Source organism: Procambarus clarkii, chromosome 11, assembly GCF_040958095.1.
Source record: "Procambarus clarkii isolate CNS0578487 chromosome 11, FALCON_Pclarkii_2.0, whole genome shotgun sequence".
NCBI classification, from domain to species: Eukaryota; Metazoa; Arthropoda; class Malacostraca; order Decapoda; family Cambaridae; genus Procambarus; species Procambarus clarkii.
In genome coordinates, this window is record NC_091160.1 from 2229672 (window position 1) to 2249052 (window position 19381).

Here is a 19381-nt window from a genome sequence, read left to right on the forward strand (position 1 = left end):
GTAAGTGGAGTGCCTCAAGGCTCTGTCCTGGGACCTCTGTTGTTTATAATATATATAAATGATTTAGATTCAGGTTTGAGTAGCAACATTTGCAAATTTGCCGATGATACGAAAATCGGTAGGGAAATTAATTCGGAGGAGGACTCACTATCACTTCAAGTTGATCTAGATAGGGTTTTGAAATGGTCAAAGGATTGGCAGATGCAGTTTAATGCTGATAAATGTAAAGTTCTGAGGTTAGGTAATGATGATAGAGTTACAAGATACGAGCTAGATGGTGTTGTGATTGCGAAGTCGGATTGCGAAAGGGATCTGGGAGTTATGATTAGTAAGAATTTAAAACAAAAGGATCAATGCATAAATGTTCGTAATAAGGCAAATCGGACACTTGGATTTATTAATCGCAGCGTTAGTAACAAGACACCTGGTGTGGTTCTCAAGCTATATCTTGCTCTAGTTAGGCCCCATTTAGATTATGCAGTTCAGTTTTGGTCGCCATATTATAGAATGGATATAAATTCACTTGAACGTGTCCAGCGTAGGATGACTAAGTTAATTCCCCAAATTAGAAATCTTTCATATGAAGAAAGATTAACAAAGCTTAAGTTGCATTCACTGGAAAGGCGAAGAGTTAGGGGTGACATGATAGAGGTTTACAAGTGGATGAATGGACATAACCGGGGGGATATTAATAGGGTATTAAAAGTATCAACACAGGACAGAACACGAAACAATGGATATAAATTGGATAAGTTTAGATTTAGGAAAGACTTGGGTAAATACTGGTTCAGTAACAGGGTTGTTGATTTGTGGAACCAATTGCCGCGTAACATTGTGGAGGTGGGGTCCCTCGATTGTTTCAAGCACGGGTTGGACAAGTATATGAGTGGGATTGGGTGGTTATAGAATAGGAGCTGCCTCGTATGGGCCAATAGGCCTTCTGCAGTTACCTTTGTTCTTATGTTCTTCTTCTTATGTTATCCAATTTATATCCATTGTTTCGTGTTCTGTCCTGTGTTGATACTTTTAATACCCTATTAATATCCCCCCGGTTATGTCCATTTATCCACTTGTAAACCTCTATCATGTCACCCCTAACTCTTCGCCTTTCCAGTGAATGCAACTTAAGCTTTGTTAATCTTTCTTCATATGAAAGATTTCTAATTTGGGGAATTAACTTAGTCATCCTACGCTGGACACGTTCAAGTGAATTTATATCCATTCTATAATATGGCGACCAAAACTGAACTGCATAATCTAAATGGGGCCTAACTAGAGCAAGATATAGCTTGAGAACCACACCAGGTTTCTTGTTACTAACGCTGCGATTAATAAATCCAAGTGTCCGATTTGCCTTATTACGAACATTTATGCATTGATCCTTTTGTTTTAAATTCTTACTAATCATAACTCCCAGATCCCTTTCGCAATCCGACTTCGCAATCACAACACCATCTAGCTCGTATCTTGTAACTCTATCATCATTACCTAACCTCAGAACTTTACATTTATCAGCATTAAACTGCATCTGCCAATCCTTTGACCATTTCAAAACCCTATCTAGATCAACTTGAAGTGATAGTGAGTCCTCCTCCGAATTAATTTCCCTACCGATTTTCGTATCATCGGCAAATTTGCAAATGTTGCTACTCAAACCTGAATCTAAATCATTTATATATATTATAAACAACAGAGGTCCCAGGACAGAGCCTTGAGGCACTCCACTTACAACATTTTCCCACTCTGACTTGATTCCATTTATACTAACTCTCTGTTTCCTTTGGTATAGCCATGCCCTAATCCAGCTTAATATAGCACCCCCAATACCACGAGACTCTATTTTTTTAATCAGTCTTTCATGTGGCACTGTATCAAAAGCTTTGCTAAAGTCAAGGTATACAACATCGCAATCCTTACCACTATCAACTGCCTCAACAATGCTAGAATAAAAAGATAACAAATTTGTTAAACATGAACGGCCATTTATAAAACCATGTTGCGACTCAATTATTAATTTATGTTTTTCAAGATGAAGACGAATTTTATTTGCTATTATAGATTCGAGTAACTTTCCCACAATAGACGTTAGGCTAATTGGTCGATAGTTAGACGCAAGTGATCTATCTCCTTTCTTAAAAACTGGTATCACATTAGCAACTTTCCAAAACTCTGGCACTCTGCCTGACTCTATTGATTTATTAAATATGGTTGACAGTGGGTCACAAAGCTCCTCTTTGCATTCTTTAAGCACCCTAGCAAACACTTCATCCGGCCCTGGGGATTTGTTTGGTTTGAGTTTTACTATTTGTTTAAGAACATCCTCCCTGGTAACTGCTAAACTCGTCAACCTGTCCTCGTCCCCACCCACATAGACTTGTTCGGCTGAAGGCATATTGTTAAGTTCCTCTTTAGTAAATACAGATACAAAATATTTATTAAAAATACTACTCATCTCTTCATCACTATCTGTTATTTGACCTGTCTCAGTTTTTAATGGACCTATCCTTTCCCTAGTCTTAGTACGATATAACTGAAAAAACCCTTTAGGATTTGTCTTTGCTTGCCCTGCTATGCGAACTTCATAGTTTCTTTTTGCTTTCCTTATCTCTTTTTTAACATTTCTAACCAGTTGTACGAATTCCTGTTCTAAAGTGACCTCCCCATTTTTAATCCTTTTGTACCAAGCTCTCTTTTTACCTATAAGGTTCTTCAAATTCTTTGTTATCCACTTTGGGTCATTAGTATACGATCTATTCAATTTGTATGGTATACTACGTTCCTGTGCTTTGTTTAGAATATTCTTAAATAAGTTATATATTGAATCCACATCGAAATCCCCATTTAAGTCACCTATCGCTGGGTTCATGTCTCGCTCCAAGACCGGCCCACACCCCATACCCAAGCCTTTCCAATCAATTTGACCCAAAAAATTTCTTAGGCTATTAAAATCAGCTTTTCGAAAATCTGGCACTTAACAGAATTTTCTCCTACTGGTCTATTCCATTCTATGCTAAATCTGATTTCTTTGTGATCACTGCTCCCTAGCTCACTCCCTATTTCGATGTCATTAATTTGCGTTTCCCTGTTAGTTAACACTAAATCTAAAATATTATTTTCCCGTGTTGGTTCCTTAATGTGTTGCGTAAGAAAGCAATCGTCAATTAATTCTAGAAAATCTTCTGCTTCACTATTCCCTGTTTTGTTCAACCAGTTTATTCCGCTAAAATTAAAGTCACCCATGATATAAATACTGTTAGATCTAGATGCTCTAGATATTTCATCCCATAGATGCTTTGCTTCCATTCTGTCTAAATTTGGTGGCCTATATATTACTCCTATTATAATATTATTAGCTTTTTCGTTTAATTCAATCCAAATAGTTTCTGTGTGTGGCTCTGTTTTGATTCCCTCTTTGAGACTACATTTCAAATTGTCCCTAACATATATGGCTACTCCACCTCCTCGTCTAATATATCTATCTGTGTGAAATAGTTTAAATCCATATATTTGATATTCAGCTAATAGTTCTCTATTTTCTACATTCATCCACGTTTCGGTAAGTGCAATAATATCTATTTTTTCTGTGCAGACAAGAGCATTTAATTCGTTAATTTTATTTCTTAGACTTCTACTGTTAGTGTAATATACCCTAAGTGAATTGTTATTTTGCGGACCTTATCTTTCCCTGATCGTTTGCCAATTCCTTTCTCCCACAAACACATACTTTTATTACCTCCTTCCTCCAAATCAATTCCCATACCTCTATCTACTAACAGTTTAAACCCAAACAAACACCTCTAACCACTTCTTCTAGCGAGTTCGCAACAGCAACAACCCCAGCTCTCGATAGATGCACCCCATCACGAGCATACATTTCATTTCTTCCATAGAAGTGTTCCCAGTTGTCTATGAAAGATATTGCATTTGATTTGCAATATCTTTCCAGCCGGCAATTGACACCAAGTGCCCTCGATATCCATTCATTTCCCACTCCCTTTCTTGGAAGAATGCCACATATGATCGGAATTCCTCCCTTGCTCCTAACTAACTCTATGGCTGTTTTATACCTCTGAATCAGTTCCTCACTCCTGACTCGACCAACATCATTTCCTCCCACGCTAATGCAAATAATGGGATTGTTCCCATTACCAGCCATAATATCATTCATGTTGTTTATAATATCACCAATGCCAGCTCCGGGATAGCAAACCCTTAACCTGTTTCCCCTATCTCTAGCACAAAACGTTCTATCCAAATACCTTATCTGGGAATCTCCCACAACTAATGTTTGCTTAGGTACTTCCTTTACTTTCTGAGGGGCCTGCGCTTCCTTTCTCTTCGTTGCTTTCCCTTTTGCGCGATCCACAGTCTCTCCACAGCACTCGTCCTCCAAAACGTCAAATGAATTTGAAGTTGCTATGGCGTTTGAAGGCGGCTTTATCAAAGTCTTCTTAAGGCCCCTGTCTTTCGCAACTCTCCAAGACGAGGTCCCTTTACTGCTGGTCTCCTCCTTCGTTACTTCTCGTTGTTTTTTAAGCTGACGCACCTCCTCCCGCAGAGAGTCCAACTCTGTCCTCAGGGCTCCCACTAGAGTCACCAGGTCCTTCACTACAACTTCCATATTGCTATGATAATATAACAATACTTGAGTTAGTTATACTTGAGTATATTTATACTTGAGTTAGTTTACACAACATTTCTGAACATTGTTTAAATAAGAGAGAGTATGGTGATAACATAAGACGTGATCATTATAAACATATACTGTATTATCTAGATTTAGATTTAGAAGTTTAATTTAATAGTAATATAAAATTTGGAGAAACTTAGTACAATGCCTTAGTGGTTGAATTTAGGTGAAAGAAAGACCCAATACATGTGTAAGTGCTTTAATACCAAAATTTCGGATTTAGCCTATTTTCTTTATGAAGGTAATGTAAACAATGTTCTGCCTATGTCAGTCAGTATTAATATATTAGGTACATCTGCATTTGTGCAGCTACCCTAGACTATATGAAGGGGAGTACAGTATGACCAAAAGCTAGCTACGTGATGCAAAAAATCCCCATCACACAGGATGGATAGTCGTACAGACGTTTTGGAGGACGAGTGCTGTGGAGAGACTGTGGATCGCGCAAAAGGGAAAGCAACGAAGAGAAAGGAAGCGCAGGCCCCTCAGAAAGTAAAGGAAGTACCTAAGCAAACATTAGTTGTGGGAGATTCCCAGATAAGGTATTTGGATAGAACGTTTTGTGCTAGAGATAGGGGGAACAGGTTAAGGGTTTGCTATCCCGGAGCTGGCATTGGTGATATTATAAACAACATGAATGATATTATGGCTGGTAATGGGAACAATCCCATTATTTGCATTAGCGTGGGAGGAAATGATGTTGGTCGAGTCAGGAGTGAGGAACTGATTCAGAGGTATAAAACAGCCATAGAGTTAGTTAGGAGCAAGGGAGGAATCCCGATCATATGTGGCATTCTTCCAAGAAAGGGAGTGGGAAATGAATGGATATCGAGGGCACTTGGTGTCAATTGCCGGCTGGAAAGATATTGCAAATCAAATGCAATATCTTTCATAGACAACTGGGAACACTTCTATGGAAGAAATGAAATGTATGCTCGTGATGGGGTGCATCTATCGAGAGCTGGGGTTGTTGCTGTTGCGAACTCGCTAGAAGAAGTGGTTAGAGGTGTTTGTTTGGGTTTAAACTGTTAGTAGATAGAGGTATGGGAATTGATTTGGAGGAAGGAGGTATTAAAAGTATGTGTTTGTGGGAGAAAGGAATTGGCAAAACGATCAGGGAAAGAGAAGGTCCGCAAAATAACAATTCACTTAGGGTATATTACACTAACAGTAGAAGTCTAAGAAATAAAATTAACGAATTAAATGCTCTTGTCTGCACAGAAAAAATAGATATTATTGCACTTACCGAAACGTGGATGAATGTAGAAAATAGAGAACTATTAGCTGAATATCAAATATATGGATTTAAACTATTTCACACAGATAGATATATTAGACGAGGAGGTGGAGTAGCCATATATGTTAGGGACAATTTGAAATGTAGTCTCAAAGAGGGAATCAAAACAGAGCCACACACAGAAACTATTTGGATTGAATTAAACGAAAAAGCTAATAATATTATAATAGGAGTAATATATAGGCCACCAAATTTAGACAGAATGGAAGCAAAGCATCTATGGGATGAAATATCTAGAGCATCTAGATCTAACAGTATTTATGTCATGGGTGACTTTAATTTTAGCGGAATAAACTGGTTGAACAAAACAGGGAATAGTGAAGCAGAAGATTTTCTAGAATTAATTGACGATTGCTTTCTTACGCAACACATTAAGGAACCAACACGGGAAAATAATATTTTAGATTTAGTGTTAACTAACAGGGAAACGCAAATTAATGACATCGAAATAGGGAGTGAGCTAGGGAGCAGTGATCACAAAGAAATCAGATTTAGCATAGAATGGAATAGACCAGTAGGAGAAAATTCTGTTAAAGTGCCAGATTTTCGAAAAGCTGATTTTAATAGCCTAAGAAATTTTTTGGGTCAAATTGATTGGAAAGGCTTGGGTATGGGGTGTGGGCCGGTCTTGGAGCGAGACATGAACCCAGCGATAGGTGACTTAAATGGGGATTTCGATGTGGATTCAATATATAACTTATTTAAGAATATTCTAAACAAAGCACAGGAACGTAGTATACCATACAAATTGAATAGATCGTATACTAATGACCCAAAGTGGATAACAAAGAATTTGAAGAACCTTATAGGTAAAAAGAGAGCTTGGTACAAAAGGATTAAAAATGGGGAGGTCACTTTAGAACAGGAATTCGTACAACTGGTTAGAAATGTTAAAAAAGAGATAAGGAAAGCAAAAAGAAACTATGAAGTTCGCATAGCAGGGCAAGCAAAGACAAATCCTAAAGGGTTTTTTCAGTTATATCGTACTAAGACTAGGGAAAGGATAGGTCCATTAAAAACTGAGACAGGTCAAATAACAGATAGTGATGATGAGATGAGTAGTATTTTTAATAAATATTTTGTATCTGTATTTACTAAAGAGGAACTTAACAATATGCCTTCAGCCGAACAAGTCTATGTGGGTGGGGACGAGGACAGGTTGACGAGTTTAGCAGTTACCAGGGAGGATGTTCTTAAACAAATAGTAAAACTCAAACCAAACAAATCCCCAGGGCCGGATGAAGTGTTTGCTAGGGTGCTTAAAGAATGCAAAGAGGAGCTTTGTGACCCACTGTCAACCATATTTAATAAATCAATAGAGTCAGGCAGAGTGCCAGAGTTTTGGAAAGTTGCTAATGTGATACCAGTTTTTAAGAAAGGAGATAGATCACTTGCGTCTAACTATCGACCAATTAGCCTAACGTCTATTGTGGGAAAGTTACTCGAATCTATAATAGCAAATAAAATTCGTCTTCATCTTGAAAAACATAAATTAATAATTGAGTCGCAACATGGTTTTATAAATGGCCGTTCATGTTTAACAAATTTGTTATCTTTTATTCTAGCATTGTTGAGGCAGTTGATAGTGGTAAGGATTACGATGTTGTATACCTTGACTTTAGCAAAGCTTTTGATACAGTGCCACATGAAAGACTGATTAAAAAAATAGAGTCTCATGGTATTGGGGGTGCTATATTAAGCTGGATTAGGGCATGGCTATACCAAAGGAAACAGAGAGTTAGTATAAATGGAATCAAGTCAGAGTGGGAAAATGTTGTAAGTGGAGTGCCTCAAGGCTCTGTCCTGGGACCTCTGTTGTTTATAATATATATAAATGATTTAGATTCAGGTTTGAGTAGCAACATTTGCAAATTTGCCGATGATACGAAAATCGGTAGGGAAATTAATTCGGAGGAGGACTCACTATCACTTCAAGTTGATCTAGATAGGGTTTTGAAATGGTCAAAGGATTGGCAGATGCAGTTTAATGCTGATAAATGTAAAGTTCTGAGGTTAGGTAATGATGATAGAGTTACAAGATACGAGCTAGATGGTGTTGTGATTGCGAAGTCGGATTGCGAAAGGGATCTGGGAGTTATGATTAGTAAGAATTTAAAACAAAAGGATCAATGCATAAATGTTCGTAATAAGGCAAATCGGACACTTGGATTTATTAATCGCAGCGTTAGTAACAAGACACCTGGTGTGGTTCTCAAGCTATATCTTGCTCTAGTTAGGCCCCATTTAGATTATGCAGTTCAGTTTTGGTCGCCATATTATAGAATGGATATAAATTCACTTGAACGTGTCCAGCGTAGGATGACTAAGTTAATTCCCCAAATTAGAAATCTTTCATATGAAGAAAGATTAACAAAGCTTAAGTTGCATTCACTGGAAAGGCGAAGAGTTAGGGGTGACATGATAGAGGTTTACAAGTGGATGAATGGACATAACCGGGGGGATATTAATAGGGTATTAAAAGTATCAACACAGGACAGAACACGAAACAATGGATATAAATTGGATAAGTTTAGATTTAGGAAAGACTTGGGTAAATACTGGTTCAGTAACAGGGTTGTTGATTTGTGGAACCAATTGCCGCGTAACATTGTGGAGGTGGGGTCCCTCGATTGTTTCAAGCACGGGTTGGACAAGTATATGAGTGGGATTGGGTGGTTATAGAATAGGAGCTGCCTCGTATGGGCCAATAGGCCTTCTGCAGTTACCTTTGTTCTTATGTTCTTATGTTCTTATGAAGCATGTGATAAATAGTCTGCACTGGCGGACTCTGGGTTCGTTATGAGGATATCATCATCAACACAAGAGTGAATAAGGCAGCAGTGATACTAAAGGTCCCCATCTCGCAGGATGGTTAGTCATACAGGGCCATATGTTTAGTAGCCTGAACTGGCAAATTTTGGGTACACTGTGAGGATATCTTCAAGAACACGAGAGTGAATATAGTAATTGCAAAGCTCCAGGTACTTCATGCCAACTGGTCTGAAAGGTCTAATAACTGGGCATTCGGTGATGTAATGTGGGAGATCATGCCGCAGTTCCTGCTCACTGAGTTTGCACCTGGAGTGCTCAGGATTGGGAGATCTGTCACCTGCAGCCACCTGCCACAGGTAATGGTAACTCAACCTGATCCTGGCAACCACTGTGTCGCACAGTCTGGTGGACTGTGCGACACAGTGGTCCACAGTTTACCACCTTCATGAAGGAAGGTACATTCGGATGAATTCTATGATGAATTCTTTCATCCGAGAATTTAGTATTATAACGCTTACATATGTATTAGGTCTTTCCTTCACTTTCCTATAACATTTATTACAGTTGCGGCTGCAGTGAGCAGGTGTACAACCACAGAAATATCTTCTAGCTTCGAATTAGGGTGAAGAGATGCGTATTGACAGAACATATGCAACACAAAACTAGCATGATAAGAAGATAATTCGAAAAATACCTAATATATACTTATTATACTATGAAGGTGTATTTTGCACACCCTCAGTATTTCACATCAACAGATTTACGAGGTTGACTATCACTGAGCGCAACTCTTGTATCATAGCTATGACTTCAGTAGGATTTAAAATAATTGTCAATAAACCATCTCCTTGTGACTAATTCCTTAATAAAGGTCATAAGTAGGAAGATAGATGTCGGAAGTTTAATTGTTTAGATATGAACGAGAAAATTATAGAAAATATGCAAAGTATCTAAATATTTAGGATATTAAAATATGGAACATGGATCAAGCGTCGAACTATTCCTCGGCGGGTCGGGAAACAAACTTTTTGTTAAACATCTTGCCAAATTACCCTTTTTTTATTAACAAGCTTAGGTATACACAGCAATGTGCTGTTACCCTATTATATATGAAAGATTATACATTGTAGATTAAAAACTAGCTATAAGTTCATCTAATATTCCCATCTCACAGGATGGTTAATCATACACGGAATCAGGGAGAAAATACCTACCTCAGTACAAAAATAAATTAACTTTGACTAAATATTAACGTTATGATTTTTATAAGAGCTAAGCACTGATCATGGAAATATTATATTATATATTTTTTTACCAGTTTCTATCAAATTCCTCTCAAATAATGTCTTTTTAACAAGCTTAGGTATACACAACAATGTGCTTCTACCCTATTCTGTAGAAGCCCCTTTTGATCTACCACACAGTGTAGATAAAAAACCAGCTACACCCTCATCCAACATCCCCACCTCACAGGACAGCTAGTCATACATGGAATCAGGAGAGAGCATGAAAAGTAAGGTATCTATTAGCCTCCACTAGCAAAATCTGGGTACAGCACAAGAATATCTTCAACTTCATACACTTCTTAGTATATGAAATAATTACAAATATCAGAGTACCTCATACCATTTGGTCTGAAATCACTGATAACAGGGCAATCACAAATTAGTGTTGGAGAGTATGTCCCAACTCTTGTTCACATACTTTACAACTGGAATGTTCACCATTGGGGGATTCATTACTTGCAGCCACCTGCCATAAATATCGATATCCCAAATTACCCGGAAGAGTGACGTATCTGCAAAAAGTACCAATCGGCAACTTGGTTGCTCACCTATATATACTCCAGAGGGTCGCTGAAATTAGATATTAGGTTGCAGGCCCTGGCAGCAGGAAGGCGAGACCCTCGGAGCTGCTTGGTTTGCTCCACATTACATCCACAGGAATTTACGACGTGTTAATTTTGTCTGGAAATTTATTTTGCTAATAATTTTTAAGCTACAATTTGAGAGATCTTTAAGTCTCGCTGGCAGCAACAAATATGGATGCCGGACACAATGTAAGTTTACTAATGTCTGGCGAGAACCCGACGCCAATGTCCGGGAACTGGACATTCTGCAGAAGGACCTGGACACCCTCTTCCTCATTGTGTTCGGCATCCTCATATTCAGTAAGTACCAAAATCTGTGTTTTCTCTCTTTTTCAAGTATTTAAACATATATATGGCACCTATTTCACATTTTGTATATTAATAAAATAGTTGTATTTTATATAGTTGTATATAGACGTACAATAATCTGTGTGTTAGATTTTGTTTTATTATGCTTAGAATAATGTATTTGGAATGCAATTTGTACTTTTGACTAACATTTGTTTATATTTCAGTCTTGCAGACCGGGTTCGCATTCCTTGAGGCAGGCTCCGTAAGGTCCAAGAACACCACCAACATCCTTCTCAAGAACATGCTCGATGTCTGTAAGTTATCAAACACCTTCGTTATTTGTTATCGTATCTGGCTTATGTCTGGTAAACCAGCACATGATTTTTTTATTCCTATCTCATAGCTAAAGTAAGCTCTCAATGTATATAACTTTGCCGACTCTTGTATTCCTGTAATTTCCTGCTTTTGCTTTTCCATCTGCTGGTGTTATATACTAAATTGTTCTCTGTATTTAATTAACCGACTTCCTCCCACCAAGCCTCACGTAGTAATAATGATATGAATTCCACAATCGTCCCCACCCTGTACTAACCATCTGCCCTGTTACTCTCCCCAGTCATTGGTGGCATAGCGTACTGGCTGGTGGGGTTCCCGCTGGCGTTTGGAGGCGGGAACAGCTTCTCTGGTACAGAGTACTGGGCGTCGTACGGGCTGTCGGACGAGCACCTGGCCTTCTGGTTCTTCCAGTTCGTCATCGCCACCACAGCCTCCACCATCATCTCGGGGTCGATGGCTGAGCGGTGTGCCTTCAATGCTTATCTCATCTACACGACCGTGCTGTCAGGTGGGTGTGAAGCCTCTTTCTCTCTGTAAAGTATGTTTCAAATTTAGCAGGATACTTTACACTATTTTGTGGTCAATGAATAAATAACTTTACTCACTGGCTTTATTTATATAATTTAGATAATATTTGAGAGGAACCTTAACAGGGCAATCTTGAGAGAAAGACAATTTGTTAGACAATAATAGCCTAACACTGATCATTATAATTAAACTTTATGTGTTTCTCAATAAATTTAAAAGGCAATGCAAACAATAATACATTTCCCACGGAATTAATAGATACATTATAAAATACAGCAGTGTTGGTACAGCTGTAGTGTGCCGTGTTTTAATCATGTTTGTGTGTTGTAACAGCTCAGTTATGATAATATTTGTGTTTGTACAGCTGTGGTGTACCCGGTGGTGTCACACTGGACCTGGTCAGACGTTGGCTGGCTCAAGACTCAACACTACCAGGACTTCGGTGGCTCTGGCGTCGTCCACCTCACAGGGGGCGTGGCAGCTCTTGTTGGGGCTGTAATTCTTGGGCCCAGAATTGGTCGCTTCGGACCCAAGGGCAAGGAGATACGTGGACACTCTGTGCCGGTATGTTCATAGAACAGTGGCAATATATTATTATCTGAAGTCATGAAGCAAGATATAAATATTTGTGGATTATCATGTTTAATGCAAATATTACACGTCAAGGTGGAGGTGTAAAGTTGTGTTTGAACTTCCAGCTGGCAGCTTTGGGAGGCTTCATCCTGCTCTTCGGGTTCCTGGCCTTCAACGGAGGGTCCCAAGCGTCCATCAGCCACGAGGGTGATGCTGTAGCCATTGCCAAGGCTGTCTTTAACACTGTGATCTCGGCGTCTTCAGGAGGCATCGCTGTGCTCTTGGTGTACCGTTCTGTGCTGTGTGGGAGGGAGTCCACCTGGTCCTTCCTAATGGCTCTTAATGGTTCTCTCGCTGGCATGGTATGTACCGCTCTGCGCTGTGTGGCCGGGAGTCCATTAGTGCTAGTATGATGGACTCTGCTCGCTGTAAATTTTAATTGACAGACGTTTGATTTAAACTTAACTTAGTATTATGATAATATAACAAATTTCTTATCAAAATGGTGTTACTTGCAATATGTCTGAGTTTGTTTATCCAATGCTTAAGGACATGTTTCCATGACAGGTGTCAATCAGTGCCGGGTGCAACGTTGTGCGGCCGTGGAGTGCCAGTGTCATTGGTACAGTGGGTGGATCAGTGTTCCTCGCCATCCACACCCTGCTGCCCAAGTTGAAGGGTACGTCACTGCTTCTCTCACCGCTCAGTTTTCTTAACTTTGTCTCAAGAAGGCAACAAGTAGCCAGTTTTATCTAACTTGAGTTTGAAATATTTTAACTTTAACGTTATGTTCTGTAGATGGCATATACTTAAATAATAATATTTATAAAATTTTATATTATTGGGAAGCGTACGTGCATATTGGGACTGTTGAGGTTGTGGATGTAAAGTTAATAAATATTTCTTCCACAGTTGACGACCCACTTGATGCTGTGGCTGTACACATGGGAGGTGGGTTGTGGGGGCTGGTTGCTGTGGCCCTCTTCCAGGATGGTGGCATTGTGTACGGGGGCAGCGCGGAGGTCCTCGCCTGGAATATAGTGGGGGCGCTGGCCATAGTGGCCTGGTCTGGTGGTCTCTGTTTAGTTATGTTTGGTTCCCTCAGGCTGCTCGGCCTCTTGAGGGTGCCTCCAGAAATGGAAATTGCAGGCAAGTGAAGATAATACATAAAGTTTTCACTTTTGTATTATATAATTGATAATTGTTATATTTTTAGTGTTATGAACGCATTCATTATACATTGTATATGTTCTATATCTCTAACAATATCTATACGCCAGGAATGGACATCTTGAAGCACGGGGAGCCAGCCTACCCAGCTGACGCTTGGCTGGAGAGCCAGTACGATGGATCCGTAAACACTCAGGAGAACAAGAGGAATTCAAGTAAGTTGTCAACTAAGTTGCTTTTAAAGTTTTGTGAGTGATGTTTATTTATTTGATATTAATGAAATGCATCATAGAAATTCATACAGTTTTGTTATCAACATTTTCCACTATTCATCTAATCCATTATTTTCCAGATCTTCCACCCAACATGTCTGCCCCAGAAGAATTTGGTTTGACTAATTCCCAGGACCCAGCTCCAGTCCCTGGACACCTTGTATACTGGAGTCATGCAGGACCAGTCCCATCCCACCTCTCGCCCGTCGTGTCCCTCAACAACCACGAAGCTAACCACTTGAACTCCAACAATAGTGTCTCTGAAGCTGGCTTCACAGTCCGACTGGGAGACCATGATCTGCGAGTCCTCGTTGAACCCAGAGATCAACGTGGTCAAGACCCTCATTGTTACACCAATGAGGCTTTTGACGAAACCACAAAGCTTTAAGATTATCTTTTATTTGTCATTACCTATGAAAGTATTTGTATGTTGTCATTACTTATGAAAGTATGTGTATGTTGTCATTACTTATGAAAGTGGGTGTATGTTTGTCATTACTTATGAGAGTATGTGTGTTTGTCATTACTTATGAAACCTCAAAACTCTGAGATTCTCTGTTGGTTCTTCGACATTAAAGCTTGCTTGTATTGATTCGGTAAATTGACTTAATTAATTTATATTATTTTTCTGCACTAATTACATGAAATATAATATATTTATTTTTGTATATATATTTTTTTATTCGGTGAACTTAGTAAGAAACCTGATAAACTAAAGGTTTAACAAGAATTACGTTAAGGTGAAGGATGTTGACAGAGAAAGATGGCGAGCATATTTTACGACTTAAAGTAGGGACTGGAATGAAGTATGAAGTATGGAGGGACTTGAAGTATGTGCCTAGCCACATACCTTCGCCCGACAGTCTTCCAAGAACTGCCATCGCGAATGCACTTTAATTGTGCATTTTTTTACATTTGCATTGTTCTTAATGGGTTGTATTCAAGTGTTTAACTATCAATAAGTTTCCTATTCTCGGATAATTACTTCCTGTTGTCTGGTCTTGATGATTTGATGGCCCATAAGATTATAGACTTGCGGTGGATTACTACCTAACTGGATGTAAGATGACATAAGAAATGATTTTAACATGTTTGAAAGGAGTAAGGAAAACAAAAAGGAATTATGAAGTGAAGACATTTCCCCAACGGCGACATCACCACCAGACACATCACCTGCCAGACATCATCCACCAGACACATCATCCACCAGAATCATCACCCATCAGACACATCATCCACCAGAATCATCACCCACCAGAATCATCACCCACCAGACACATGATCCACCAGTATCATCACCTACCAGACACATCACCCACCAGACACATCATCCACCAGAATCATCACCCATCAGACACATCATCCACCAGAATCATCACCCACCAGAATCATCACCCACCAGACACATGATCCACCAGTATCATCACCCACCAGACACATCACCCACCAGACACATCATCCGCCAGAATCATCACCCATCAGACACATCATCCACCAGAATCATCACCCACCAGACACATCATCCACCAGAGTCATCATTCACCAGACACATTATCCACCAGAATCATCACCCACCAGACACATCATCCACCAGAATCATCACCCACCAGAATCACACATGATCCACCAGTATCATCACCCACCAGACACATCACCCACCAGACACATCATCCACCAGAATCATCACCCACCAGACACATTATCCACCAGAATCATCACCCACCAGACACATCATCCACCAGAATCATCACCCACCAGAATCACACATGATCCACCAGTATCATCACCCACCAGACACATCACCCATCAGACACATCATCCACCAGAATCATCACCCACCAGAATCATCACCCACCAGACACATGATCCACCAGTATCATCACCTACCAGACACATCACCCACCAGACACATCATCCACCAGAATCATCACCCATCAGACACATCATCCACCAGAATCATCACCCACCAGAATCATCACCCACCAGACACATGATCCACCAGTATCATCACCCACCAGACACATCACCCACCAGACACATCATCCGCCAGAATCATCACCCATCAGACACATCATCCACCAGAATCATCACCCACCAGACACATCATCCACCAGAGTTCTCATTCACCAGACACATTATCCACCAGAATCATCACCCACCAGACACATCATCCACCAGAATCATCACCCACCAGAATCACACATGATCCACCAGTATCATCACCCACCAGACACATCACCCACCAGACACATCATCCACCAGAATCATCACCCACCAGACACATGATCCACCAGAATCATCACCCACCAGACACATGATCCACCAGTATCATCACCCACCAGACACATCACCCACCAGACACATCATCCACCAGAATCATCACCCATCAGACACATCATCCACCAGACACATCATCCACCAGAATCATCACCCACCAGACACATGATCCACCAGTATCATCACCCACCAGACACATTATCCACCAAAATCATCACCCATCAGACACATCATTCACCAGAATCATCACCCACCAGACACATCACCCACCAGACACATCATCCGCCAGAATCATCACCCATCAGACACATCATCCACCAGAATCATCACCCACCAGACACATCATCCACCAGAGTCATCATTCACCAGACACATTATCCACCAGAATCATCACCCACCAGACACATCATCCACCAGAATCATCACCCACCAGAATCACACATGATCCACCAGTATCATCACCCACCAGACACATCACCCACCAGACACATCATCCACCAGAATCATCACCCACCAGACACATTATCCACCAGAATCATCACCCACCAGACACATCATCCACCAGAATCATCACCCACCAGAATCACACATGATCCACCAGTATCATCACCCACCAGACACATCACCCATCAGACACATCATCCACCAGAATCATCACCCACCAGAATCATCACCCACCAGACACATGATCCACCAGTATCATCACCTACCAGACACATCACCCACCAGACACATCATCCACCAGAATCATCACCCATCAGACACATCATCCACCAGAATCATCACCCACCAGAATCATCACCCACCAGACACATGATCCACCAGTATCATCACCCACCAGACACATCACCCACCAGACACATCATCCGCCAGAATCATCACCCATCAGACACATCATCCACCAGAATCATCACCCACCAGACACATCATCCACCAGAGTTCTCATTCACCAGACACATTATCCACCAGAATCATCACCCACCAGACACATCATCCACCAGAATCATCACCCACCAGAATCACACATGATCCACCAGTATCATCACCCACCAGACACATCACCCACCAGACACATCATCCACCAGAATCATCACCCACCAGACACATGATCCACCAGAATCATCACCCACCAGACACATGATCCACCAGTATCATCACCCACCAGACACATCACCCACCAGACACATCATCCACCAGAATCATCACCCATCAGACACATCATCCACCAGACACATGATCCACCAGAATCATCACCCACCAGACACATGATCCACCAGTATCATCACCCACCAGACACATTATCCACCAAAATCATCACCCATCAGACACATCATTCACCAGAATCATCACCCACCAGACACATGATCCACCAGACACATCATCCACCAGAATCATCACCCATCAGACACCAGAATCATCACCTACCAGACACATTATCCACCAGAATCATCACCCATCAGACACATGATCCACCAGAATCATCACCCACCAGTATCATCACCCACCAGACACATTATCCACCAGAATCATCACCCATCAGACACATCATCCACCAGAATCATCACCCACCAGACACATGATCCACCAGTATCATCACCCTCCAGAATCATTACTCACCAGACACATCATCCACCAGAATCATCACCTACCAGACACATCATCCACCAGACTCATCATCCACCAGACTCATCACCCACCAGACACATCACTCACCACACATCATCCACCAGACACATCACCCACCAAAAATCATCATCCACCAGACACATCATCCACCAGACTCATCACCAACCAGACACATCATCCACCAGACACATCACCCACCAAAATCATCACTCGCCAGACACATCATCCACTAGAATCATCATCCACCAGACTCATCATCCACCAGAGACAATCTTCCATATAACATTGAGGAGGGCGACGTTGAGGGACCTGTACCATGGGCTGTGGGGCGCCCGTGTGCTTCCTGAGGCCCACCACCACCAGACAATCGGGCTCGTACTGGATGGCCTCCATTTTTCCATTGAAAATCGTCTGCTGTTAAGATACGTAGCCACGTTGTTGAACAACCCTGTGGTGTCGCACAAGAGATATATCACATTTTGAGTCAAATCAATTATGTTGAATTACATAAATATATGTATTTAAGAGACAATGTTTTTTTCTGCTCAAGGGTGGGGGGGGCCAGACGCTTGGACCTAGCCTCATCCAGCGTTGAAGGGTGAGTAATGTTGGCTATGTGCCCAGAGTGGGAACTTCGAGGTCTATCTCCTCTACTCCCATTAAAAAGGAGTCGGAGTCGGCATCAATGGCCCTTTCCAAATATATCAGGGAAAGGTGGCTGTCTGAGTCTATAGAACTTCTTCTCTCCACCCTTCCTTGGAAAATATATATATATGTCGCACCGCACTACTTGGCCTAAAATGCAGAATGATTTTCGTTATTTTCAAATATTTCTTTCCAAATTGGTTTATTCCAAATAATATTATATAATATTTAGTACACGAATTACTGACTTATGTTTGGATAACCTAATAAGAACATTTCTTATGTTCTTAATATAATATTACTATATTATATTAAGATAATACAGTTCTTAATATAATATATTATATTCTTAATTTAATATTACTATATCATATTAATAAAGAACGTGAAATATTTCTTAGTTATGTTAATTTAGGTTATGATAGGTTAGGTAATTTTGGTCGTATATCTGTTAGTTTCAAATTAAAGATACGTTTAATCATATAAAATATAATGGAAAGCTATATTATTTCATAAGATCTTTAGGAAAACCTCTGCTTATTAGACAAACCAGGGTTTGCATAGTAGACTAAGTAGTGCATTCTGGCTATTAGGTACAATATATAGTAGTAGTAGGCATCCATCAGTCTCAGAAGACTATGGTGTTGCGCTCTGGTTGTTGGTCTGGAGAGGCCTCACGAGGGCATAAAGCCAGGGTAGGCTAATACGGAGAAGCTGTTACCCAGACAGCAGGTCCCCCTCTCCACGGCGCTGAAAGTCTCCAATGGAAAGGCAAACGCCAATGCGATTGGTTCCAGCGCCGTCGCATGAACTGTGAGTTCCGGGGATGACCTCGAAGTTGGTGAAAAAAAAGGCACAGGGACTCCAAACCCGGAGACCGCCGTGGTCGGGGCCGGAGAAGAACCACCCCCAGCAAGGGTATGAACGACCCCAGCCTCCTGAAGCAGAGCTGGGCCGCACGACCCCGGGGAGGTGGACGTCCCGGTCCCGCACCTACGGGTTCCTGACAGAGATCGTCACAACCCTCTTTCACC

General features: G+C 40.8%; 1 protein-coding gene across 1 annotated transcript in view; it reads left to right on the forward strand.

Annotated features, from left to right (window-relative positions):
* The window catches only part of LOC138363499 (putative ammonium transporter 1), a 28990-nt gene extending 14803 nt beyond the window's left edge, over positions 1 to 14187 (forward strand). The window contains exons 2-10 of the mRNA XM_069322848.1: positions 10758 to 10929; positions 11145 to 11234; positions 11537 to 11764; positions 12149 to 12348; positions 12483 to 12719; positions 12925 to 13036; positions 13270 to 13506; positions 13638 to 13742; positions 13880 to 14187. Of these exons, the coding sequence (XP_069178949.1) occupies positions 10758 to 10929; positions 11145 to 11234; positions 11537 to 11764; positions 12149 to 12348; positions 12483 to 12719; positions 12925 to 13036; positions 13270 to 13506; positions 13638 to 13742; positions 13880 to 14187 (1689 nt within the window). The remainder of the gene's footprint in view (positions 1 to 10757; positions 10930 to 11144; positions 11235 to 11536; positions 11765 to 12148; positions 12349 to 12482; positions 12720 to 12924; positions 13037 to 13269; positions 13507 to 13637; positions 13743 to 13879) is intronic.
* The last annotated feature ends 5194 nt before the right edge of the window (positions 14188 to 19381 follow it).